General features: G+C 35.5%; 2 protein-coding genes and 1 non-coding gene across 5 annotated transcripts; all 3 read right to left on the bottom strand.

Moving 5' to 3' along the window:
* Positions 1–6,805: 6,805 nt before the first annotated feature.
* LOC148999758 (purple acid phosphatase-like) lies at positions 6,806–14,892 on the bottom strand. Of its 3 annotated transcripts, none has more exons than XM_089139732.1 (8): positions 9,698–9,880; positions 9,336–9,536; positions 9,099–9,210; positions 8,767–8,996; positions 8,366–8,509; positions 7,977–8,192; positions 7,186–7,304; positions 6,806–7,045 (listed from the first exon to the last, which is right to left on the bottom strand). In XM_089139732.1, the coding sequence occupies exons 1-8, from the start codon at positions 9,878–9,880 to the stop codon at positions 6,847–6,849; spliced, it is 1,404 nt and encodes a 467-aa protein (XP_088995858.1). In that variant the 3' UTR covers positions 6,806–6,846. The 3 variants fall into 3 exon arrangements, with proteins under 3 accessions (XP_088995858.1, XP_088995857.1, XP_088995856.1); XM_089139731.1 differs by lacking the exons at positions 9,336–9,536; positions 9,698–9,880 and adding exons at positions 14,324–14,524; positions 14,699–14,892 and having other exon boundaries at positions 6,811–7,045; XM_089139730.1 differs by lacking the exons at positions 9,099–9,210; positions 9,336–9,536; positions 9,698–9,880 and adding exons at positions 14,104–14,215; positions 14,324–14,524; positions 14,699–14,892 and having other exon boundaries at positions 6,825–7,045.
* A 3,551-nt stretch (positions 14,893–18,443) lies between these two features.
* Positions 18,444–22,033, bottom strand: LOC148999759 (purple acid phosphatase 10-like). The gene is made up of 8 exons (XM_089139729.1): positions 21,814–22,033; positions 20,390–20,590; positions 20,175–20,286; positions 19,819–20,048; positions 19,495–19,633; positions 19,171–19,388; positions 18,806–18,924; positions 18,444–18,680 (listed from the first exon to the last, which is right to left on the bottom strand). Exons 1-8 carry the CDS (start codon positions 21,994–21,996, stop codon positions 18,482–18,484), a joined length of 1,401 nt encoding a protein of 466 aa, XP_088995855.1. The 5' UTR covers positions 21,997–22,033; the 3' UTR covers positions 18,444–18,481.
* A 2,730-nt stretch (positions 22,034–24,763) lies between these two features.
* Positions 24,764–24,844, bottom strand: TRNAL-AAG (transfer RNA leucine (anticodon AAG)). Its single transcript has one exon. It is a non-coding gene; the product is annotated as a tRNA-Leu (tRNA).
* Positions 24,845–27,204: the final 2,360 nt, after the last annotated feature.

Genomic DNA, 27,204 nt, shown 5'->3' on the forward strand with positions numbered 1-27,204 from the left:
AACTAAAGCTCTGGGATTTAAAATAAAAAAATAAAAAATTAATGAAAACATAAAACAAAATGCCAAGTTAGTTTAAATAAATTAGTTCTTACGCTGCGAAGCCTTCCATGTTTCCTCCATCGCCAATTGTTATGTACACAGGTGCATTTGGATCGCTTATAGGTGTGCATAGACCATTTGTAATGTTGTACGCAATGTTTGATATGCGATACTGTAATGAATTTCATCATCGATACCGTTAGAAAAGAACAACTATAATACAATGATACTCTCTTCCCCTTAATAATAAAGGTTGAAGATGTAGCAAGCTAGAAAATAACTCTTTTCTTCTTTTTTTTTTCTCTTGCTCTCATCTTTGTTTAAGCTTTTGAGAAATCTTGAAAAAAAAAAAAAAATGCAGAGACCAAACGGCCCGTTGATGCCTATTTTAATCCAAGATAGCAACCCCTAATTAATGACATGTTTTCCATAGAATATTGTAATGAGTAAATAATTTTTACATTGATCTCTTGATTGATATTGTGGAGTAGGGTGAATAAGGGAGTCTATTTTAGTCATTTAGGTTTCATTCATGATTAGGGTTCGTCTTCAATATATTGATGCTAAGGCAAATGGAAAAAAAAAAAGGTATCGATCAAAGAGATTTGGGTTTCAAATGTCTCTTTTATGTCTTTTCCTACAAATAGTTTCAAAACCCTAATCCTCCTTGCTGAAGAAGGGAGACCAAATGTTCAAATCTACCTGCAACGAAAGGAGGAATGACAATCCCTATGACAAATTAATTTTAAAACCTACCTGCAACGAAATAGACATGTTCAAACAAAGAAAATAAGGAGAGAAAGGTGGACAGAAGATACTCACAGATCTTTCATATGCATGGACATGGCCAGCAAAAACGACATCAACCTTGTATTGTACAAACCATGGTTCATATACTACTCTCATGGCTTCTCCTTCCATATAAGCGTTGAGGAAGCTGTTATATATTGGTGAATGCACAATGACAATCAACCATGGCGTCTCAGTCCTGTTCACATTGGCTAGTTCACTTTGTAGCCAAGTGTATTGAGGACTGTACTTTGCTGGAAGCAAAAGATAAATAATGTCTATCATGAAATATTCTTTCATATGAAATCAATCTACTTAAAAATGTAACTTCTACTTTGAACAGAAAAAAACCTAGCTAGTTGCCTGAAATGCTCATAAATTGTATATTCACAATGTTATACATATTAGTTGAACCTGTTCGACCTTACCGAAAGCTGAATAAGAAGCAAGGACAATGACGTGTGCCGAAGCTCGCTTGATCGAGTAATAAAGAGGTGAAATACTACCGGAGGTGTTGTACGGTGTCGGAAATCGGTTGAGAAAAGGCTTGTAAGGTACAGTTTCACCCTACAACAAAACAAAAGAAACCAACCATTGTTCAATGAATGTATTATCCAAAAGTATTAAATAAGATCAACTGTAACAATGGATTAGCATGTTTTCATTGATGCTTCGATGGTTTTCCTTGGTATGAAAACCTGGTAATGAAACTTCCTGATGCATACTGTCTGGTTGATTCTATATACATTAGGGTTTGGATTGGTTTTGAGGGCTTACATATGGAATATCCAAGTCAACCTCATGATTTCCCACTGCCCATATCCAGGGTTGATAAGCAGCACTTCTTTCTATGAATCTGCTCCAAGTATCCCACCTAGTGTTGTCATGAAATGGATAGTTATCTGCATAAGATAAGTCACCAACAAATAACACTGTTTGTGCCTGCATTGGGTTATTCAGGTAATGGGTGATTGTTGAATTTGAGTAAGTAGTCTGCCCAAGGTCAGCTGCAAATCAATGATGCACTAAACTGTCAGATCCACATGAAAGAAATTTCAATGTTCTTCATTACTAGAATCTTTCAAGCAAGTGATGAGATTAATAATCACCTATGAGACCAAATGTGTAAGGAACATCAGGTCCAACTGGTGGAGGAGTTGTGAATGAAAATTGTCGTGTCGTGTTGCCTACGCCAACTTCATAGTAATATAGTGTGTTATACTGCATAAAATTATCAAAGCAAAGAGCAGAAAAATATATTATTTAGTTCTTATTAGGTCGATTTCTTTCATTTGTAGGTAAGATTAATGGTAGACAAACACAGGGATGTATCGATCACCTGCAGGCCATTGATGGTGGTGTGATGTATAAAGCCAGAAGTGTAGTTGTAGTACTTGTAGGTCACGTAGAAGCCCTCTGCACTGTATTGTGTTGTGCTGTCTGCAGCCCAGTAAAGCACGGTGCTGGAGCCTGGTTCCACTGGGGTGGTCCAAGACACAATCACACTCTGCCCTACATAGTCTCCTTGAGTTATATGAACCTAATTCAGACAAGCATCACAAGTTACAAAATGTGTAAGTGAGAAATAGAAGATTTTAATTAAAGGCTTTTTTGTATCAATTCTTATTTCTCATTCTTTAAAATTGTTCATGTTTTTATGTGTTTAGTAATAAATTCTATTTTTGTTTAAAATAATAAACAAACGCCCTAGAATTTATGTTAAACTTTTTGTCTATTATGGATTCTAGATCAAAAAAAATCATTTTGTGCAAGTCACTTAAAATCTAAATGTAAGTTGAAGATATAATAGTGAACATGCATCATTTTTTATAAAAACCCTGTTCTTTTTCATTTATTTCACTCACAAATAATGGCAATCTGTTCTCAATTCACATTATTATTTTTAAAATTTTTTAGTTTTAACATATCAAATTTATTTTTCATTTTATAATTTATTCTGAAAAAAAAATTATCAAATCATTTTTATTTTATTTTTACCAAAAATAGATTCTTGTGTTCATTTCTTTTAAATTTGGCAAAATAGAAAATGAAGTTGATACCAAAAAGCCCCTAAAATACTAAATGGTGTAAACGGATTTGTATCTTAAGATCTTAACATACACAAAGGATAACAGAAAAGATAACAGAATAGGAGAGGGAGAGAGAGAGACCTGTTGTGGTGCATTATAACCAGGGGGCACAGCAAAAACATCACTGTTAAGTGGCATATCAACGGTTGGCCAAGTAATTCTTACATAATTACTGGTGATTCCTCCATTACACAACAGAGCTGAACCCAGGAAAACACACACAAGAACCAGTGGATGAGTTCTCCATTTCCCCATCTTAGCCATTTTGGATTCACAGTTCCAAGATAGAATTAAATTCCAATGACCCTTATTTATAGTTTCTGAGTCAAATGACAGGAGAACAACATATCGAATATCCACTTCTTATTCCCTAGATATGTGGAGAACATAAAAACAATTGAGAGATGGCATGCTCTTGACTGATTGCAAAATGATGGTTCACTTTCATGGCATGGATTGTGTAGTTTCAGCAGGAGGAAATAACTGAATATTCATTTTAGCTAGGTTTGATTTTCATGAAAATAATCGACAGATGCATTTTGGTTAGGAAACTGAAACTGTTCGGTTTCATCATGTTTGAGTTACTTCAAGAATAGGAAATCTATTTATTAGCTTAATTTTTAATTTTTCTCTAGTCAAGAGCAACTTGTGCAGGGTGAAAAGCCCTTGGTTGAGAACTGAATCACTTCTGAAAAAAATCTGTAAAGAGAAAAGCTGAGAGCTGACAAAAAAAAACCGAATTATATAATTATGGATAAAACTTGGTTGCTACCTAAGTATTCTTTAAATATTCTTTGATTTTTCTTCAGAATATTTCAAAACAATATTTAGTCAATTTCATTTAGCTGAAATTTCATAATGGGCAAGAAGCTTCCCTCACAACATTTCACCTGGTGAAGAGGTCAAGTTTGACTTTCCCTAATAATATATGGAATAGCTCTCACCTCTAATATATATAAAATCATCATTTATAAAATAAAAAATATATAATTAATGACTTATTTATTTATATATTTATTTGAATTCTAAGCATTTTGTTACATTAAACCACCTAATTAACAATCAACAAGATATATGCTTCAACGAACTAACCTATGGAATGGGCTCTTCCAAATTGCCATGTAAATTTTGTAACACAGCTAGCTCCTATATGCATACATGTTTCACACACTGAGGTTTGCTGTTTAGAGATATTCTTTATAAATATCTATTGTGATCATAAGGGCACATCAATGAACCTTTCCTCACCCACCCCTTTGAAACCTTAAACCCTAAATGGCTGTGAAATCATAACAATGATGTGAGACCATGGACATTACCACGTGTATGAAAACCTAACCTAGGGGTTCTATTTTATATTATCAGATGAGGGTTTACTTATATCTTATTCCACTTCAGGTATAGAAAGGTATGTCTGTTTGTCTTTAGTCATGCCCCTTTACCTAGATATACAAGTTCGCATAAAGAGGTAGAGAACAAAGGCACATTGCATAAGGTATGTTGTATCTTTTCAAAGAGCATATACAAATAGACTTGTAAACATATCGGATTTGGCTTGGATATACTAGTATCAAAAATCTGAATAACAAAACTACTATCTGTATTCGGTGGAAATTTAGAGAAGCCATCGAATTCGAATCCGGAACTTTACCGGATATTTGATAATTATCCTATTCGATAAACTATCCGGGATCGGATAAACTATCCGGGATTGATTGTTGCTTGTCATTTTTTATATTTTATTTCCGATTTCCAATTTCCGATTATTGATGATTGGTTTCCGAATCGGATTATTAGTCATTTTTAAGAGAAAATAATGTTTAATACTTTACTCTAACCTGGATAATTTTTTATTTATGATTATCCGAATGTTGATAATTGGTTTCCAAATCTGATTATCATCCATTTTCGAGAGAAAAATGTTGAGTACTTTACTATATCTAGATAAAATTATCCGATCCGATGAGCAACCATCAGAATTCAAATCTAGTTTCTTATCGGACGGATATAGATATTTTTGGTAAGAAAAATTTAGAATAATATGGACACCTTTAAACAAATATGAATGCAAATTCGGAGGCAGATTTTGACTATTCATTTACAGGTCTCTATATACAAACCAAGGTGCTCCTCCCCTTAAAAAAAAATTGCTTTTGTGTAAAAATAAACATTCAATCACACGTGACAACAACTCTAGCCTCACTATAAGGTAAAAATAAAGATGGTAAAAATCAAATGCCTTTTTTCCGTTTTATTCAATCAACATCTTCAGAAATTATCCATTATATGGTAAATGAATGATGTAGAAGTGTTTTATTGAATTGTCCACTAGGTGAAAAATAAATGTGTTTTTCCACATTTATTAAATTTAAAATTCTTGGTGAAATTTGTGTGAAAGAAATATAAAAAGTTTATTTGGAAATCAATGGAATTGACCATTATCCATGCCCACATACCCATGAACAAAATTGCTTGGTTTAACAGTCTCATCGCACATTGCCATATACCAGACTTGCCTTATGGCCCATGCCCACGTTTTTTTCTTTTTGGTGTCTGAGATTCATCTGGCCAGCTTACACACACCTTGATTACGCCCATGCCCATGTTCCTATGTCATACTTTGCGTTAGATATTGTAGTCTTTCTTATAAGTAGAATGCCTACACCCATTTTAAACAATCAGTCCCCTTTGTTCAAATTATTTATCACCTACCAGATATAGTAAGCTTTGTGTTTTTGGGAGTGCCTGCTCTCCTCTCATTAGACCATTTAATAAACACAAGGTTGATGTTGATCTGACTTACATTCGTGGCTGGGGCTCCCAACCCTAAAATTAGCAATTAGTGGTCATCATGGTAAAAAATTCGAGGGAAACTCAAGTTTTGACGGGGAGAAAATGGGAAACTTGGAAAATTTCGAGGAAATCGAGGACTTTTCCGTATAAGTTTCAATAGGTTTTAGAAAGCATTTTGGGGTGGGATCCTATATTTAAGTTAATTAGAGTATAAAGAATACATTTGTTGTATTTTGCTAAAAAAATCAATATAGATATGTCATTCAATGTACATAACATCAATGTAGAGTTGTCCAAAAAGTACATTATAAACTTAAATACTTAAGCACATAACATTCAATATGTAATTTCTAACTTCATAATAGTTGACAATATAAGGAAAATACAACTTAGTGTTATGAGGAGTGCCAAGATGGATTCATCCTGTGAGTTGAGTAGTACTATGCCTGTAACATCATCTCCTCTAACTAACGAACATAGATATCCCATGACATTTTATGCCTATGGTTGTTGAGTTAATCGACAACTGGAACTTTATGAGTCTGGTCATCAATATGCTTAAGATAACTAACCTGAGGGAATACGCACTTTGGATAAGGAAGTCCCGAGGAGGGGGACGGGGAGGAAACAGAAATAAACAAAAAAATGAAAATAAAAACACAAAAAAAGGAAAAGCCAAAAAAACAGAAGAAACAAAAAAGAGAAATTTTAGGCAGAAAGAACAGAACAGCGCAGGGAACAAGGAGGGAGGTTGAAACGACGAACGAGGAGCAGAGTTGGATTCAAAATGGAAAATTTCGGTGGAAATGGAATTTTGCATGCGTGTCATGGATTCCAACCTTAAATATAATAAAATGGTCACTTTGAAGATCTCCATAAGATTAGAAGCAACTCAGCTAGCTTATGATGTTGAAAGGTTTCAGTTTCTCTTTTCAGGCTGTGAAAGCTAAGATTTTATTACATAAACCAAATTCTTTGGAGAAATCGCCTCAAATGATGAGTAGAAGGGAATGCTCTCAGTCACATTTTTAGTTATTTTGGGTAGCAAAAACTGAAATATCAGTCACATAAATATGACTGATATATTACTTATTCTTTGGTAACAAAGTGAAAGAAGACTCATTTACAATCACATTCACATTGGTAGGGTGCTGGAGTCATTCACAGGATACCAGTATCTGTTGTGGAACCATATCGAATCTGCTTCTACTGCATAAGCATCTTGATTTCTATTCCATCCAAAGAAAGCATGGGTTCGGTTCTTGATAGAAAAGATACCATGACCATAACTTGCTTCACGGTATGCAGAATAATATGGTTGTGGATATTTCAGTCTGCACAATTAGAAGGAAAATCGAAACAATCATATACCAGAAATGCAACTAAAGCTCTGGGATTTAAAATAAATAATAATTTCTTTTTTAATGAAAACATAAAACAAAATGCCAAGTTAGTTTAAATAATTAGTTCTTACGCTGCAAAGCCTTCCATGTTTCCTCCATCGCCAATTGTTATGTACACAGGTGCATTTGGATCACTTATAGGTGTGCATAGACCATTTGTAATGTTGTATGCGATGTTTGATATGCGATACTGTAATGAATTTCATCATCCATACCGTTAGAAAAGAACAGCTATAATACAATGATATTCTGTTTCCCTTAATAATAAAGGTTGAAGATGTTGCAAACTAGAAAATAACTCTTTTCCAAAGGTAGAATCAGTGGTGGTTCGAGAGAGTTGTGTGTGTTTTTTCTCTTCTCTCATCTTTATTTAAGCCTTTGAGAAATCTTGAAAAAAAAAAAATTGCAGAGACCAAACGGCCCCTTGATGCTTATTTCTAATCCAAGATAGCAATCCCCTAATTAATGACATGTTTTCCATAGAATATTGTAATAAGTAAATAATTATTGCATTGATCTCTTGATTGATATTGTGGAGTAGGTTGAATAAGGGAACTATATTTCTTTTAGGTTTCATTCATGATTAGGGTTCCTCTTCTATATTCCAAAAAAGAAAAAGAAAAAAAGAAAGAGGCTAAAGAACAAGGTTATATATTGATCAAAGAGATTTTGAGTTTCAAATATCTGTTTTAATCCTCACTGCTAAAGAAGGGAGACCAAGGAGCTAAAAACTTTTAGCAGCTTAAAACTAAAGGAGTAATAGCAATCCCTACTACAAACTAATTTTAAGATCAACCTGCAACAAAAAATAGACATGTTCAAACAAAGTAACATAAAGAGAGAGTGGTGGACAGATACTCACAGATCTTTCATATGCATGAACATGGCCAGCAAATACGACATCGACTTTGTATTGTACAAACCATGGTTCAAATACTACTCTCATGGCTTCTCCTTCCATATAAGCGTTGAGGTAGCTATTATATAACGGTGAATGCACCATGATGATCAACCATGGTGTCTCAGTCCTGTTCACTTTGGGTAGCTCACTTTGAAGCCAAGTATATTGAGGACTATACTTTGCTGGAAGCAAAAGATAAATAAATCCTATCATGAAATAGTCTTTCATATGAAATCAATCTACTTAAAATGTCACTTCTACTTTGAAACTAGTTTCCTGAATTGCTCAGAAATTGTAACCAACCATTTTGAATTTAAAATGTTAATACATTTTAGTTCAACCTGTTCAACCTTACCAAAAGCTGAATAAGAAGCAAGGACAATGATGTATGCCGAAGCTCGCTTGAACGAGTAATAAAGAGGTGAAATACTACCAGAGGCTTTATAAGGTGTCGGAAATCGGTTTAGAAAGGGCTTGTAAGGTACAGTTTCACCCTACAAAAATTCAAACCACCATTGTTAGTTCATACATATATAGATTCTTGTTATTGCATGAATCTTTAAAGGTAAAAACAAGTAATGAATGTATCACCCTGAAGTATTAAATAGGATCAACTGTAACAATGGATTAGCATGTTGTCATTGAAAGTTCGATGGTTTTCCTTGGTTTCCATGTTATGAAAACTGGTAAATATCCTGAAGGATATTTCTAGTTCTATATATTTTAGGGTTAGATTGTTTTGAGTGCTTACATATGGAATATCCAAGTCAACCTCATGATTTCCCACTGCCCACATCCAAGGTTGATAAGCAGCACTTTTTTCTATGAATCTGCCCCATGTATCCCACCTAGTGTTGTCATGAAATGGATAGTTATTTGCATAAGACAAGTCACCAACAAATAACAGTGTTTGTCCCTGCAAAGGGTTATTCAGGTAATGGGTGAGTGTTGAATTTGAGTAAGAAGTCTGCCCAAGATCCGCTGCAAATCAATGATGTACAAAATTGTCAGATTCACATGAAAGAAATTTCAATGTTCTTCACTACCGGAATAGTTCAAGCAAGTGATGAGATTAATAATCACCTATGAGACCAAATGTGTAAGGAACATCAGGCCCAACTGGTGGTGGAGTAGTGAATGAAAATTGCCGTGTTGTGTTCCCAACGCCGACTTCATAGTAGTATAATGTGTTATACTGCATAAAATTATCAAAGCAAAGAGCAGAAGAAGATATTATTTAGTTCTTATTAAGTTCACTGTGACTTCTTTCACTTGTAGGTAAGATTAATGGTAAAACAGACATAGGGAGGCATTGATCACCTTCAAGTTATTGATGGTGGCTTGATGTATAAAGCCTGAAGTGTAGTTGTAGTACTTGTAGGTCACATAGAAGCCCACTGCACTGTATTGTGTTGTGCTGTTTGCAGCCCAGTAAAGCACAGTACTGGAGCCTGGTTCCACTGGGGTGATCCAAGACACAATTACACTCTGTCCCACTAGGTCTCCTTGAGTTATGTGAACCTAATTCAAGCATCACAAGTTAGAAAATGTACAACCTGAAACCTGAACCTTGGAAATAGAAGAATTTAAAACACTAGACTTGTGCAGACCGATTTATATCCTAACATACAATGATACAAAAGAAAATAGAATAGAAGGAGAGGGGAAGAGAGAGAGAGAACCTGTTCTGGTGCATTATAACCAGGGGGCACAGCAAAAACGTCACTGTTAACTGGCATATCAACGGTTGGCCAAGTAATTCTTACATAATTGCTGGTGATTCCTCCATTACACAACAGAGCTGAACCCAGGAAAACACACACAAGAACCAATGGATGAGTTTTCCATTTCCCCATCTTAGCCATTTTGAATTCAACAGTTCTAAGCCTTCAACTTAGAATTAAATTTCAATGACCCTAATTATTTATAGTCTCTGAGTCAATTGACAGGAGAACAACAGATCGAATATGCACTCTTATTCTCTAGATATATGTGGAGAACATAAAAACAGTGAGGCGACAAAGAGAGATGGCATGCTTTTGACTGATTGCAAAATAATGGTTTACTTTCATGGCATGGATTATGTAATTTCAATAGGAGGACATAACTGAATATTCGTTTTAGCTAGGTTTGGTTTTCATGAAAATGGTCAACAAAGAGATTTTGTTCAGGAAACTGAAATTGTTTGGTTTCATCAATCTGAATGATTTCAAAAATATGAAACCCATTTAGTGGCTTAATTTTTAATTTACTTTAATTTGTTAGAGCAACTTGTGTAGGTTGGAGATGGATTTTTATTTGCAGTAGCAGCCACTGCTGCCAATGGTCAGGATTTGGCCAAATAAATCTGATGGTTGTAAAAAAAAGTGCGAGAGTATATGTGTGAATACAAATTTTTTTTTACATGTAAAGGTTTAAAAGTTTTGAAATTACAAAATCAACTCCTAACTCTACCTGACCCAAGCCCCAAATTTTCAAACCCTTTGTGCTCCTCCTCGTCATTCTGCCCCCACTGCCACTTGTAGACCTTCGCCGGTTCCAACCAAATCCCATCGAATCATAACCCTGGATGTCATCATCAAACCCCTAGCTAGATCTGATCCGTTCCGACTGTCTTCGATGTGAAACCCAACAAGTCATTGTTGCCTTCCCCATCACAGTCCCCTTCTTTGTTCTTCTCTTCTTCCCTAGAAGAAGAAGTGGACAAATTTGGGTGAAGACCAAGCTCCTCGTCTGATGCTTCTAATAAATACCCCAAATTGGGCTGAGATCCACCGGAATCCGACAAAGTAGTTAGAGTCAGAGTCACCGATTCATGCTTCTGTAAGGAACTTGAGTTGGAAATTTCTTCTTCGAAACTCTTCATGACGGAGGCAAGATCTTGGTTGGTTTGGTTACGGTCGACGATGAGGTTTGCTTTGTCAAGGATGTCAAAGAGTTAGGACTTGATTTTGTAAATTTCAAGACTTCTAAACCTTTAGATGTAAAAAATATATATTTATATTCACACATATGACTTTGCACTTTTTTTTTTACAACCATTTGATTTATGTAGCCAAATCCTGACCATTGGCAGCAGCGAGTAGTCTCTATTGCAAATAAAAAACCTGGTGGAGAGATGTTGAGAACTGAATCGCTTCTAGAAAAAAAAAATCTATAAAGAAAAAATTTAACTTGGTTGCTTCCTAAGTATTGTTTAAATAATCTCTGATTTTTTCAGAATGTTTTAAAAGAAATATTTAGTAAAATTTCATAATGGACAAGAAGCCTCCCTCAGTACAACATTCTACGTGATGAAAAAGTCAGATTTCTCCCCCCCCCCCCCCCCCCCCCCAAAAAAAATAAAAATCTACGTAACATTTGACTCTATATCAGTAATAGCTCCCAAATTCCATGCTCTAAGTATCAACGTTGACAATACCTTCTATATTTTTCTAATATAATTCATAACTTAATTGTATATATATATATATATATATATATTTATCTGGATTCTAAACATTTATTACAAAAAAGTACCTAAGTAACATTCAACAAGATAGATATATGTTTCAGCGAACTAGCCTACGCCATGAGCTCTTCTAAATTGGCATGTGAATTTTGTGATCTAGCTAGCTCCAGCTCTTGTGCATGCGTGTTCCATACATGGGTTTTGTTGATCATGTGAAGGAAGAGACAAAGATATATGCTTTGTAAAAACCTATTGTGATCAAAATATCTTCACAAGGGTACATCAATATGAACACTTTCCATCTCATTGTTGGAAATAATGATACTGGCAGAGAGTATAAGTCTGTATAATAAAATTATAAGACTTATCTGATAGTGTTGTACTAATATTTTTGTAAAGGTTGTAGAAGAGATTGGCATCATCATCACGCATCTTCTAATATAAACACATACATGATTTGAGTCGTACGAAAATGTATTCTGTTAAGGTATTAGAACACCCCTCCAACTCCCCTCCCCGCCCCCCAAAAAAAAAAAAAAAAAAAAAGTTATGCCACTAAGAAGACTTGAACTTGAGCCTGGATTTAGGGCAAGATCTTGGACTACCTCAGTACCATCAAGATCCCAACAGATAGCTAACTCACTAACCATATCCTAACGTTTGGACCTTTTGAATTAATTTAACGAGACATTCTCAACCATGGTAAAAAATTTGAGGGAAACTCAAGTTTCGACCTGGTGAAAATGGGAAACTTAGGTGGAAACTTGGGAAATTTCGAGGAAACCGAGGACTTTTCCGTACAAGTTTCGACAGGTTTTAGAGAGTATTTTGGAATGGGATCCTCTATTTAAGCTAATTAGACTATAAAGAATACATTTGTTGTATTTTGCTAAAAAAAATCAATGTAGATATGTCATTCAATGTACATAACATCAATGTAGAGTTGTCCAAAAAGTACATTATAAACTTAACTACTTAAGCACATAACATTCAATATATAATTTCTAACTTCAAAATAGTTGACAATAAAAGGAAAATGCAACTTAGTGTTAAGAGGAGTGCCAAGAGTGGATTCATCTTGTGAGCTGAGTAGTACTATGCCTGTAACATCCTCTCCTCCAACCAACGAACATAGACATCCCATGACATTTAATGCCTATGGTTGTCAAGTTAATCGACAACTGTAACTTTATGAGTCTGGTCATCAATATGCTTAAGATAACCAACCCGAGGGAATACGCACTTTGGATAGGGAAGTCCTAATGGAGGGGCTTTTGTCGTGGGTATTTGGGGAAACATGAAATAAACAAAAAAATTAAAAATTTGGGAAAACTACAAAATTTATAGGAAAATTTCCTAAGTTTCCACAATATTTCCCAGGTTTTCACGAAATTTCCCAAGTTTCCACGAAATTTCCTAGGTTTCCACGAAATTTCCCAAGTTTCCCACGAAATTTGGGAATTTTTTTTCCTCATGAACCAGCTGGTCCAACTGAGTTGAACCAAGTTTCTATAGGTTTCGAGGTTTCGACAAGTTTCAACCGTTTTCGATCAAACCGAGGATTTTTTTTCGGTCCCATGAGTTTCGTTTCGCATTTTCCAAAATGGGAAATTTCGGTGGAAATTTCGCAAGTTTCTATGGAATTTTGTTCTATGTTCTCAACCTTATCCCCTATCTTGGTCTCTTGAATGTTCACATAGCTCTTCTTAAAACTCTTATCGAGGGTGGCCTCACCTCTGACACTCACTTAGGTTAGCCAATGTTCACCACAATAAACTCACTCCCACATTTCATAGGATGAGACTAATTAATTTAGAGCTCAATGCTCAACCTCTTACATTGTGATGGTATTACTTTTCCATCTAATTAGAGTGAGCAATTATAATAGTAGTGCTAAGTAGGTCTTCTTTGGAAAATAAAACTACAAACTTGATATAGGATTCTGTCGATTACAGGAGTAATTCATTGAAGGATAGTAGTTATATGCAAACAAAACCAAAGCATCATCATGTGGGATTTCTTGACCATTTCATTTGGGAAATGGGATTGCATTCTCATCTTCCCTAGAGATGAATAAGCCTTCACAGACGAGACGAGATCAATTGATGAAATGGTTCGTTCTCAAATGTGTGAGGGAGAGAGAGAGAACATTTTGTGTTTGACAATCATTTAATTCATCATATGGATCCATTGTGATTTTTCAAAGGGGTACATTTTGTCCCCATCCTTGAGTTTTAGGTATTACTGTGCGCATCATGTGTTTTTTTCCCTTTACTTTCCTTTATGCTTCTTAATTTTCAGTTATTGTCTTTGCTGAAACAAGCCCAATGTCTATTTACATGAAAACCCTAAAGAGGCATCTTCTAGACACGCATGCACTACAACATCGTGTTTGCTTCCATAATCTTTTTTTTTTTTTTTTTGGCAACATATAACACAGTTTGTCCCTGGAAAGGACTATTCTGGTAATGGGTGAGTGTTGTATTTGAGTTCTCAGTCTGCCCAAGGTCAGCTGCAAATCAATAACAAGGTACTAGTACTGTCAGATCAAGATTCACACGAAAAAAGATTTAATTTTTTTTTTTGTTGTTCTTCACTACAGGAATTATTCAAGCAAGTATTAATGAGAATAATTACCTATGAGACCAAATGTGTATGGAACATCAGGGCCAACTGGTGGAGGAGTTGTGAATGAAAATTGCCGCGTCGTGTTTCCTATGCCAACCTCGTAGTAGTATAATGTGTTAAACTGCATAAAATTAAAGCATAGAGCAGAAGAATATTTAATTTATTTAGTTCTTATTAGGGTTCACTGTGACTTCTCTTATTTGTAGCATAATTGGTAAACATTGATAACCTTCAAGTTATTGATGGTGCAGTGATGGATAAAGCCTGAAGAATAACTGTAGAACTTGTAGGTCACATAGAAACCCTCTGCACTGTTTTTCACTTGGCTGTTTGCAGCCCAATAAAGCACAGTATTGGAGCCTGGTTCGACAGGAGTGACCCAAGACACAATGATACTCTGCCCTACAAGGTCTCCTTGAGTTATATGAACCTAGCAGTTAAAACAAGCATCACAAGTTAGAAAATGTACAACTTAAAAAACCTTATCCTCAGAGATAGGAGATAGGGAACAGAAAGCTACTTTGTCTTGCATCTTGCTTGTCGAATATTTACAAATACATTACTACTTTGGGTCCCGAGAGAGAGAGAGAGTAAAAACACATACCTGCTGTGGTGCATTGTAACCTGGGGGCACAGCAAAAACATCACTGTTAACTGGCATATCAACAGATGGGTAAGTAGCCTTTACATAACTACTAGTGACTCCTCCGTTACACAACAGAGCTGAACCCAGGAAAACACACAGAAGAACCAGTGCAGGAGTTCTCCAGTTCCCCATCTTCACCATTTTGGAGTCACTGTTTCTAGCTTGGATAGGACTAGAGTCCTATTACCCTTACTTATAGTTTCTGAATAAGTTGACATGAAATGGTATGCCTAGAATATCCACTCCTTATCCTCTTGACATTTGGGAAGAGACAAAGAGAGATGCAAGATTTTGGCAGACTGCCAAATGATTGTTCACTTTTGTGCCATGCATTCTTTATTTTTAGGATAAAATAAATGAGAAACCTGAATATGCTTTTCTGGGTAGGATAATTATTTGATTATGTTGCTATGTCTTCTCAAGTACAACTTCACTTTGTAAGATTCTTATTTCCTTTTAGATTTGATTTCCATAAAAATACCCATAGGTTTTGGTTAATAAGTTGAAACCATTTAGTTCTAGAGTTCATATTTTTTCCATCTAGTTTGCTCTACTACTCATAATGTAGGATCCATATTGCTCTACGTGACACGAGCAGACCCTGTGAGTTGTAAGCCCCTCAATGTGGGTGAATAAATGAAAAGAAAGACTGGGTGAAGAAGACCTCCACTACTAGTTTTATCAATTAAATTATTTTAAAATTAAAAAATTATTTGATAATTTTATCTTATATGATGCACCTGGACACTTCAGTTCTAAAAAAAAAAAAAAAAAATATATAATCAACTCAGACTACTTCCAAATAAAAATCACTCTAGAAACCATTCCAAATCAGGTCATAATTCTCCCATGACGCATACCAATTTTTTACAGGATAGGGAAAAGGAGGCTATGGTGGCTTAGAACCTCTAACGAGAGATCTTCTTAGGTCATTTTTTATATTTATTAATTAATTAATGTTGTGTAAGATATAATTAAGGACAAAAATCTTAGATGATGGAGATAAGCTGCATTTATATAGTAATTGAGGAATAGAGTGAATTTTGTAGCCTAATTTGCGTTTTAAGTTTCATAACCTAGGTAGCTTCATCCCATGCATGTTTCACACACTGTTTGTTATCCATAATTTATTTATTTATTTTTTTGAGAACAGTTCTATTTGTAGCTATTGCCTTTGGAACGAGATCTCTATGAATGAATTTGTAAACTACAAGTAAGCTGTAGACTATCGCTATGAAAGGTTCTATCTTCATTTTCTTTTAATACAGAAAAGTCCACATCATAGACCAAATTTGTTGTAGTGCCCAGCAGCATCTCTTTTATAGAATTAAATCCTGCACATTAGAATAGTGTCACTATTATGTGGTGTTAAGGAACCCTAGAACCACGAGTTCTGCAGGAACTCTACCACAGCAACTCGCAGAAGCTAGATTTGAATAGTTTCAACCCAATTGAATCACCTCAAGATAATTCAGCTATGGAAGAGTTGCAACTCAAGTGAACAACCTCAAGGTATTTCGGTCATGTGTGGAGATAGGCATTCAAATCAAATCAAATCAAATTTGAAACTCAAGCTAAAAGTTCCAACACATGTAAAACAACCTAGCAATTGGACTCTTTCACCATTTCTCACTCTTATCTAAGGCAGCAACGTTTTCAAGAGTTTCACAACTCACGAGATACCCTGAATATGCATGGAGAGTTAATGCAAAGGTGGTACTCAGGAATCAAGTCTCCTCTACATTGCGGAGGATAAATGCTCTAAGTCCAGTATCCATTTATTAAGATAACCCATGGCAACTAAAGGGTTAGGTTGTGTTTTTTGGAAACACTACCTCATTCCTCTGGCCATCCAAATACTGTAGCAAGTGCATATGAAAATTTATATAAACCAACTTAACAGAAGTTTGCCTATAATATTTATTTTACTCATTAACATAGGGTATCAGTTAAAAAACTTTAACCCTAAACACGGCCAACTCGACCCCAAGAGACAGGCAGGCAAACCCGCCCTCACAGCAAACAAAACCCCGACCCAACCACAGAAGATAAAATAACATAATCAATAAACAACCGAATGCAAGCAAGAAAGGGCGGGCAGACAGCAAACCGAACCGACTAACCAACCCAACCAAGGCCAACATGACCAGCCGAACCGGCCCAACAAGAACCGAGCCCAGCGCAAGCAGGAGAGCAGGCCAAAGGAGAACCGGCACAAAGGAGAGATGGACCAAAGGGGTCGGAGAATGACGGGGCGGCAAGCCGGGATGGACCCTGGGACTCCGGTCTCATTAATCCATTAATGGGTTCGCTATACAACATTAATTAGACCGGGACTAATCGTCGATTAATTGATGTAAGGAAAATTTTCCCCTAAGCGCCGACTGTTCTCCCCAATTTTAGAACCAAGCTTGTTGATTTCCTTATTAATTGGCTTATTAATTAACTGGCATATTAATGTATTTTAGGATATACTGAAGAATGATGTGAAATCTCTAAATATATTCATGGAACCTTCATTCCCATTGTCTTTCAATTTCGTCTTTACATCGTTACCACTGTTAAATGATTTACACCATTTGTAAGTGACTTAGGACCTGTTAGATAACCCACTGAAAAATAGTTTCTAGATGTTTTAGTTCAAAAAATAAAAAATCGACCGACAACCTATTTGATAAAATTGTTTTGCTTCAGGTGATCATTTTTTATCAATTGAAATTTATGAAAATTTCTGCTTCAAAAAAGCAAAAATTAGGTGTAAGAGTTTAGAGAGGGATATTCATAGAATTTTTTGGCTAAATCTCCGCTGAAAGTGTTTTAACTGTTAGAATCCTAATGTTTTTCAAAGCATAAATACTTGGTTATCAAATGGATCCTTATTCATCTTCCATAAAATGTCAACATGGTTTCTTGGGTCTCTTCTTATTTTAAGTACCATGAACACCTTGTAAACATAAATTTACGATTTGCTTGTGTAAGGAAATTAAGAGTCGTGCAAATTCCAAATTGTGAAGTGGGGTGAAAGGGGGAATTAGGTTGGCTGTCTTTCTCTACACCTTCCTTTTGACTGGTTTTTTTTCTTCTGTATTAAGAAACTTTAATTGAACTTGTCACTCCCATTAAATATCGAGGTTCATAAAACTGGATGGTGGGTACAAGTCGAATAACAGAATAGTTATATCCATACTCATTAGTTCTCAGACATAAGGCTAGTTGAACATTCCCCAGTGAAGCATAGGGATTTTAGTCTTTGGATGTAATCTCCATTCTGCACAAAGAGATTTTGTGAGATTTCGTTAAATCCCCTTCACAGAACCATTTTAAGCACATTGTTCGGTTCAATCTATGCGAATTTTGACTTAAAATCTCCCTGTATTTTTTCTCCCATAGTTATTTAGAATCAATCATATTAAAATAGTATCAAACATGCACAGTATAGTTGTCGAGTTGTGAGGTGAAAATTGTAGAGGAAGAACCATTTTAAGCACATTGTTTATTAACTTGGATATGGGATACAAATGCAAAATGAATTTTTTTTTATTAGCGAATATGACTTAAACCAAATGTCAGGTCCGATTTTATTGATAAATCAGATATCCTGGACAAATAGCCTCACATGATGAATACAAGGGAATGCTCAATTATGTTTAAACTATATCGAGTATCACCAACTGAAAACATCAATCACATATTAGTGACTTATTCTTGGGAAACAAGTGAAAGAAGAGAACTCATTTATAATCACATCGGTAGGGTGCTGGAGTCATTCACAGGATACCAGTATCTGTTGTGGAACCATAACGAATCCGCTTCTACTGCATAACCATCTTGATTTCTATTCCATCCGAAGAACGCATGGGTTCGGTTCTTAATCGAAAAAATTCCATGACCATAACTCATTTCACGGTATGCAGAATAATATGGCTGTGGATATGTCATGCTGCACAGTCAATCAAAGGGAATAAAATTAGAAACAAATATCTGAGCAAGTTGTTCTGTATACCATGAATGACATGAAGCTTTAGAATTCACAAAAGTAAAAGGAGGAGAACAAGTTGTTCTTACGGTGTTAGGCCTTCAATGTTTCCTCCATCGCCAATTGTTATGTATACGGGTGCATTTGGATCGCTTATAGGTTTGCATAACCCATTTGTGATGTTGTATGCGATGTTTGATACTCGATACTGCGATGAACATCCGGATGGTTAAGAAAGAACAGTTCAGATATTAAGATATTCTTCTCTTGGAAAGTTTGAGAATGTGACAATATTGAAGAGTTGAAGATAATTATTCTGAAAACCACTAGCTTTCTTAATACATAAGGAGAAACCCTAAACCCTAGCTAGCTACATTGTTTATTAACAACTACAAAGATTTAATTTAGGATCTAACCTGCAATATATAAAAGAATAAAAGGTTCAGAAACTCACAAATCTTTCGTATGCATGAACATGACCAGCAAATACGACATCAACTTTGTATTGTACGAGAAAAGTTTCAAATGCATTCCTCAGAGGTTCGCCTTCCATATAAAAAATGTAGCTGTTATACATTGGTGCATGCACAAGGACGATCAACCATGGTGTCTCACTTCTATTCACTTTGGGTAGTTCATTCATAAGCCAATTGTATTGAGGAGTGTACTTTTCTGGAAGCATGACAGAGAGAAATAGAGTTTATCACGAAACAGTCTCGCCCATTTAAATCAATCTAACCCAATCCTTACTTCAACTTTGATTAACCCTAAATCTTACCAAATGCTGAATATGAAGCAAGAACGATGATGTATGCTGGACCTCGCTTGATTGAGTAATACATTGGCTCAATACTACCGGAGTAGTTGTATGGTGTCTGAAATCGGTTCAGAAAGGGCTTGTAAGGTACACTTTCACCCTGCAACAAATCAATCATCATTGTTGATTAGCTTAGACATGTATTCTTGTTATTGCCTGTAGTATCCTTGGAAATAAAAACCCCCTCTTTTTTTTTTGGGTCGTATCTTGGAAATAAAATGCAGTACATGAATATTAGCGTTTACCCAGTATTGGTTGTATTAGTTTTAGGGTTTGAATGCTTACATATGGAATGTCCAAGTCAATCTCATGATTTCCTACTGTCCATATCCAAGGTTGATAAGCAGCACTTCTTTCTATGAATCTGCCCCAAGTATCCCACCTAGTGTTGTCATGAAATGGATAGTTATCCGCATAAGAGAAGTCACCAACAAACAACACTGTCTGTCCCTGCAAAGGGTTGTTCTGGTAATGGGTGAGTGTTACGTTTGAGTTCTCAGTCTGCCCAAGGTCCGCTGCAAATCAATAATAATGTACTAGTAAAGTAAGATCCAGATCCGCATGAAAGAAATTTCAATTTTTTGTTGTTGTTCTTCACTGCAGGAATCATTCAAGCCGATGATGATGATGAGAGTAATTACCTATGAGACCAAATGTGTAAGGAACATCAGGCCCAACTGGTGGAGGAGTTGTGAATGAAAATTGCCGTGTCGTGTTGCCTACGCCGACTTCATAGTAGTACAATGTGTTATACTGCATAAAATTATCAAAGCAAAGAGCTCTTATTAGGGCTTAGTGTGACTTCTTTCACTTGTAGGATACGATTAGTAGACAGACATAGGGATGCAATGATCACCTCCAAGTTATTGACAGTGGTGTGATGTATAAAGCCTGAAGAGTAGTTGTAGTACTTGTAGGTCACATAGAAGCCTTCTGCAATGTATTGTGTTGTGCTGTTTGCAGCCCAGTAAAGCACAGTACTGGAGCCTGGTTCCACTGGGGTGATCCAAGACACAATTACACTTTTCCCAACTTGGTCTCCTTGAGTTATATGAACCTAGTTGACACAAGCATCACAATTAAGTTAGAAAATATAACCATTTCCAAACACCCATTTTTTTAATGTTAAGAACCATGTCTCTTTTTTTTTTTCCAAGAACATGTCCAAATTAGCACATTTCTTTTTGTACTGTTTCCCTTGGAGATTCCACTTCTTATATATATATGAGACAGAAAATTTTATTCCTGATACACTTAGGCAGTTGTATTTGGCATGCTCACTACTCATGCAAATGATGAATGGCTTAATGATGTTCCTTTTCCTGATAGAATAGCAATTAAAAGATTAAATTATTCTATCCTTTTGTTTAAAAACCCACAATTACTTTTTTCATCATTTTTTAAACACATCTTTAGAGTGGAGTTCCATATAAGTTACAAAATTAACTAGGTTTTTACTTGACCTTGTCACCCTAGTTGAGCCAAATTCTTTGAAAAAACTAGTCCTGAGTTATTCAAGGTGAGGTTTTAAAAGACTTTTAAACCTTGATATATAGTTTAACAATGACACTGGAATTTTTTTATATATGTGTATTAAGTTTCCAATGGAAACCCTAAAAACAAAAATAAACACCACAAAATAGTATAACATTTGACCTTCCATCCTACAAATAAAAGCTTTAGGTCAAGCTGCTTACATCATCTAGCTCATGTATATAAAAGTAGTGTTTGTGAGATTTATGGGTTTTGACATTTTGTGCAAATAAATTTACTCTTAGTGAAAGAAAAATAAAAATACATACATCACACCATATCATTAATGTTATTTGAAAAAAAATATTCTAACAATTGATAATATCAAATTTACAAAATATATTAAAACTCAGAAGAATAGTCAACTGAAAACTTTTACATATATTGGTAAGGATGTCAAAGTCAAACTAAATAATCGAAACCAAACCGAAAGATAAAATATGATTAAGTTCTAATGTCGTGTTTTTGAGTTAAGATATATATGCCAAAACCAAACCAAGTTTGAATAATACTATATCAGGTATATTACTATAAAAATTATTAAAAAAAAAACACATTTAGCATGCTATAGATTGTATATACTATATTTTTGTGAAATACATCAGAAACGAACACGGTTGACTTCAGGATCTCCAGTTCTCGTTTCGTTTCTGAGTCACACCAATACTCTTTAGAACTGATACCAAACCGATATACATCCTTACACAAAATAGAGAATAGAAGAGAAGAGAACAGCAGAGAGAGAACCTGCTCTGGTGCATTGTAACCCGGGGGCACAGCAAAGACATCACTGTTGAGTGGCATATCAACAGATGGGTAATTAACCTTTACATAACTACTAGTGATTCCTCCATTACACAACAGAGCTGAAACCAGGAAAAAGCACACAAGAACCAGTGCACGAGGTCTCCAATTCTCCACCTTTGCCATTTTGGAGTCACAGTTCCAAGACTCCAACTTCGATGGAATTAAAATCCAATGACCAGTATATATAGTTTTTGAATCTGCTCACATGAGAATCACTCATCGAATATCCATTAATTTTTTTCTTTTTGGATGATTGGATATCCACTGTTGATTCTCTTGATATGCGGAGAAAATAAAAGAAAAAGAAGAGATATAGAAAGATGGCATGTTCTTGACTGATTGCAAGGTTGTAGTGCAGTTTCATGGCATGGATACCTTAGGCTCTCTTTGACATAATTTTTACTTATTTTTTAAAAATCAGTAGAAAAAATTTATTTTGGATTAAAATAAAATAAAAAAAAACGTTTCGTAATCAATTGGTAAAATGGTTTTTATTTTATTATTATTATTTTTTTTAATACGTTTGTTATATCTTTCTATAAAAATAACTTTTTATAGATTGGGTAGACAGGCAGGCAATACTTGATCATCTTCTGGCCTACATTAACACCAAGATCTTCTCATACAATAACATAATTTAAAAAGAATGGGAGGAGAAAGAAGAAGACGCCATGTTGTGGAATCAAAACAACACCTCGCTACAAATACAAATTAGGGTATAGAATCTGGGTAGCTGCTTATTCTTCAATTTGCAGGAACTGATGGAGTTTTCATGTATGTGACATAGAGATGGGAGAAAAGCAGATGGGAAAGGATCGAACTTCATTAGATTAAATTTTGATTCTTTCAAACTAAAAAGTGTCACGAAAGTCTATCGGTTCAGTAGAACAGTTATTTGATGACCTATGCATGGGGATTCACATCCTCTGTAATTTATTTTCTTATAATTCCTTACAATTCCTTCATAGGATTGTGCCATGTGGCATTAAGTAATCCAGAAGGTCGTCCAATTCAAATTAAATTTGAATTTTATTTAAACTTTAATTTGAATTGGGTGACTGTTATTTGAAAAAAATCAAAAGTGAAAATCATGCCAAACATTGCCTTAGTTTTATGTTAATTTTTCTTTTTGAAAGAAAGGGTAAACTCAATGTTGAAAGCTCCTCGCTTAAATAGACTTCAGCTAGAGATAATTTTTCTAAATTATCCCTTATAAATTGAGAATACTTAAGACCTTGATGAATTGAGAAGACATGACTAAGCTCAATGTACTAAGAATATATAGAATTTATAAATAGGGATTTACTCCATCTCAAACATTAGAAAGACAAATAGAAAAAGAAAATAATACTAGGACTACTAATTAAATGAAATCTTACTAAACTAAAACGTTAATTTTAAAAATAAAAAAATCCTGAAAATTCGTAATAATTTTTGAATATGCTTTTATTTAATAGCATACACAATAATTTTCTATGTTGCTGTATCTTGTCAACCACAATCTGAATTATTCGATTTTTATTTTGTTGTCGGCTTGACTTTTATTTTGAAACTGGTGATTTTTATACATTGGGGATGGGGATATTACATAATATAAGAGACGGCTTCGCCCTTGGCCTTGAGGGGATTAGAACCCTTGCCTTCTACATGGACGTATTGGTTTTCTACCAACTCAGCCACCTCTCAGGGTTCACTAACTCAGATACCTCTTGGGGTTCATGTGAATCTGTGATAGTTTAATTACCATATACTTAAACATGTAACGAAAATCAAATCGAACAACTTCCGGAAAGAGGATACATGGGCATGGGAGATCCAATAACAAGGTTTCATTTGTAATCGATAGGGGATATAGAGGTCAGTTTCACAAATATAATTTACTAGTATTGCACTAGTCTTCATCCCTCCCACAACCGGGTTCAAGAACATGATTTTCAAGTTTTGTTGGGTTGGGTTGGGTTGGGTTGGGTTGGGTTAACCCAAAATCTCAATTTGAGACTCTAAACTGAGTGTATGGATAAAAAGTAGGCTTTGGCGCAATGGTTAGAAAACTGATTGCATGAATAATAATAACCTTTACAAGAAAGGTGTCTACAAATTATAGTGATCCAATTCAACTGACCCAATATTCATAAAGATTCGTGTTATAAGTTGTGGAGCATGGTTTTATATGAAAAATTCCACAGCTCATTTTGTCCTTCATTTATATTTATACGTGGGGGGAATAATCACACTGCAGTGAACTTTTCTCTCAATATAACATATTACTTTTGTCATTTTCATTTTTTTTTTTTCTTAGTATTTTCCCATTCAATGGTTGGTAGACCATAGTTGCTGTAGACTAAGGTCAAGACATCCGAATAGTTTCTCAACAAAAACGGGATAGGGAGCGGAAAATGCCCCAGAGCACGGGCGAAAGCCCTAACACAGGCGTCCCCTCCAAATATCTTACCATTCCATTTGGCTAAATATTAATAAGTGACAAAGAATCTATGGTTATCTATCTAAACTTTCAGCCCCTTACACTTTTCGACCTTTTGGTAGAAATTTGCATGTCCTTAGTATTGTAATGCCCTATAGACCTTTTATAAAAAGCATTTGATATTACATATGGTAAAAGATTTTATACCATCATCATGGATATAATCAGCAGGCGGAGAATGAAAACCATCTATGTCTAAGACCGTGTCCGTCCAATGATTAAAACTATCATCACACATTCACACCACATATGGGCACTTACTGTGGTCTAATATTTCCCACAAAAAAAAATAGTCATATAATATTATTTAATAAAACAATATATTAAATAACCTAAGGGGCATTTTGGTCACTCTATGTTGAAATTTGAATATACTTTAACGACAAATAAAAAAATATTCATTAGTGATGTTGAGAGTGGGATTTGAACCCACGCCCTTTCGGACCAGAACCTTAATCTGGCGCTTTAGACCAACTCGGCCATCTCAACCCAATATATTTAAAAGGTTTCTCAACGAATAATGACTGATACCTCTTAGTTGAGAGGTCACGGTGGAAATGCTCCATTTAATGTTTCTAAACTGCTGATGGAGGGTCACTCTTGGAATGCCTACGAAACAAAGCTCTTTCGGGGTAGGCTTATCAAAACCAAATATTTCCCTTCTAGAAGCATCTTGGTGTTGGAGAGATCTGTTATTTATGCTCATGCTCTTCTCAAAGGAATCATAAAAAGAGTGGGAAATGGTTCCACCATATCCTGCTGGAACGAAAAACTGGATCCTTAGGGTCCCTTGTTCTACTATGCCCTTCCCTTTGCCCAAAATGCTCCCTTTTTTAGGGTAAAAGGTCATTTGTATAAAAAATAAAAATATTTATCAGTAATGCTGAGAGTGGAACCCACACCTTTTCGGACTTGAACCTTAATCTAGCGCCTTAGAGCAACTCGGCCATCTCACCCTAATACAATCAAAAGGTTGCTCAACCAGTAATGACTAGTACCTCTTAGTTGAGAGGGCATGATGGAAATGTTCCATTTAAAGTCTCTGAATAGCTAGTGGAGGGTCCCTCTTGAAATGTTGAATTGGTTAGACAGTGTTGGCCAGAGGATATCGCTGAGAACATCTTAAGCATCCCTAAATCTATTACAGTCTGCTTAAGAGGGCTTTATTAGAAAATAGCTCACCAATTCACTCTTCAAATCTTCAGATTGAAGGTGATAAGTTGGGAATTATGAACAACATGAGCAAGCAATGGGACTCGATCACTGTTATCAACATATTTGTCAACCATTCATGGGCCAAAGAACTGGTTCCTGAACCGGCCTCAATTGTCACGTCTAGTTCGGATACCTCTCAGTCTTAAGGCCCAAACAAAGTCTCACTTGTTGAGAATATACAAAAGGATTAAGCTTCCCCTTAACATGTGACTTGGCGGAAAGCTCCACGTGGCGGGTTCACTTTAAATGTATCCGAGATCTCCGTTATCCCCTGCAGATGGCAGAAGCTTCGCACACTCAAGGCCCCTTTCGAGCCCTGAGTCGTCTGCTTGATTGACCCCTCTTTATGGACTTCGGTCACATCAACAGAAGGGTATGACAGGAGTACCTTTTGTTGATAGGACGTTCCGACGGCTATGAACAGCCTCACTGGCCACATCATCGGCTCATCATTTCCGGAAGCCATCTCCACCGTTCACCTTTCCCTCAAGAGGCCAACTCACGTCTTGAAGCCACCAAAGGTTGAAGGTTCGTTATAAATAGCGGTTGATTACGCAGGTAAAAGGGGGGGCTCTCCGGCCATTACTCTCCTTCTTAAATCCACCAAGAACATTAATCTCCTACTCCTCCTTGAGCATTTATTTTTCTAGGAGTGACTCACAATTTCTTCTTCAATGATTGACTTAATCATTGGAGGTGGCTTTCCGTCCTCAGAGGGGGCCCACTCTCTCCTCTTCTTTGATCGTAGGAGCAGGGTTTGGATCAGGAGCGGACTAGAGAGCTAAGACCCTATTTCTTCCCACCAACAATCCCAAAATCAAAGAGGACCACCACGTTATCTTTTCTTTGATTTTCCTCTCCACCCCCTTCAATTTGTTATCCCTTGTTAATAGATAATCGAGGCTGTAAATTCTCCAGAGGATTTAAGTTTAAATAGACGTTTCATTTAACAGAAGAAAAAAAGAGAGGTGTGTAGTCCCTAGAATTTCAAATTCCCTCTGGAATTTAGAAGCATGCACGCTAAAGTACCAAGAAAACAAGAAAAACTCTCGACGGTGTAAAATCAGAATCAACTTCCAACCCATTTTTGACTTTCCATCATTTCAAATAATCAAGACACCAATACATGAGGTACATATACATTATAAGATTTTGAAGAGATGTTAATTTTTCGCTTGCATCTTCAAATTAATTTGCATTGCCTTCAAAATTTTGGTGAAATATTTTACGGTGAAACATACATATCCAGAGGCAATTTTATTTTAACTAAAACTTAATTCATTCCCACTACTATCTACTATAGGGTCACAGCAAATAGTCTCCCAGGTTACACGAAAGCCTAATAGAATCTGATGGTTCAAAGATATGCAACTGTGCAAAGTATTAAGTGCGTACACCAAAAGCACCTAAACAGCCCATCATACATGCTTACTTCGATGATACACAGCACACACACATTACCATATTCTATTATCATAAATTTAACATTAATGGAAAACACCAATTAACTCCGACTGCTGATGTAGGACTAAAGAAAATATTTTTTTTCTTATATAATAAAAAAGAAAAAGAAAAAAAGTACTTTAATTATTTTTTATTTGTTTCAAAATTTTTTTTGATACAAATACGTACAT

The sequence above is a fragment of the Hakea prostrata genome, chromosome 11 (genome assembly GCF_041222555.1).
Source record: "Hakea prostrata isolate BN-2017 chromosome 11, UWA_Hpros_2, whole genome shotgun sequence".
NCBI classification, from domain to species: domain Eukaryota; kingdom Viridiplantae; phylum Streptophyta; class Magnoliopsida; order Proteales; family Proteaceae; genus Hakea; species Hakea prostrata.

Excerpts from the sequence above, each read along its gene's own strand:
- LOC148999759 (XM_089139729.1), bottom strand. The coding sequence starts at position 21,996 with ATGGCAAAGGTGGAGAATTGGAGACCTCGTGCACTGGTTCTTGTGTGC. Across the intron at positions 20,287-20,389 it reads CCACTGTCAATAACTTGGAG|TATAACACATTGTACTACTA; the intron begins GTGATCATTGCA and ends AATTTTATGCAG. Across the intron at positions 20,049-20,174 it reads TTACACATTTGGTCTCATAG|CGGACCTTGGGCAGACTGAG; the intron begins GTAATTACTCTC and ends ATTGATTTGCAG.
- LOC148999758 (XM_089139732.1), bottom strand. The coding sequence starts at position 9,880 with ATGGCTAAGATGGGGAAATGGAAAACTCATCCATTGGTTCTTGTGTGT. Across the intron at positions 8,193-8,365 it reads CTTATTCAGCTTTTGGTAAG|TATAGTCCTCAATATACTTG; the intron begins GTTGAACAGGTT and ends CTTCCAGCAAAG. Across the intron at positions 7,305-7,976 it reads TTCATGCATATGAAAGATCT|TATCGCATATCAAACATCGC; the intron begins GTGAGTATCTGT and ends AATTCATTACAG.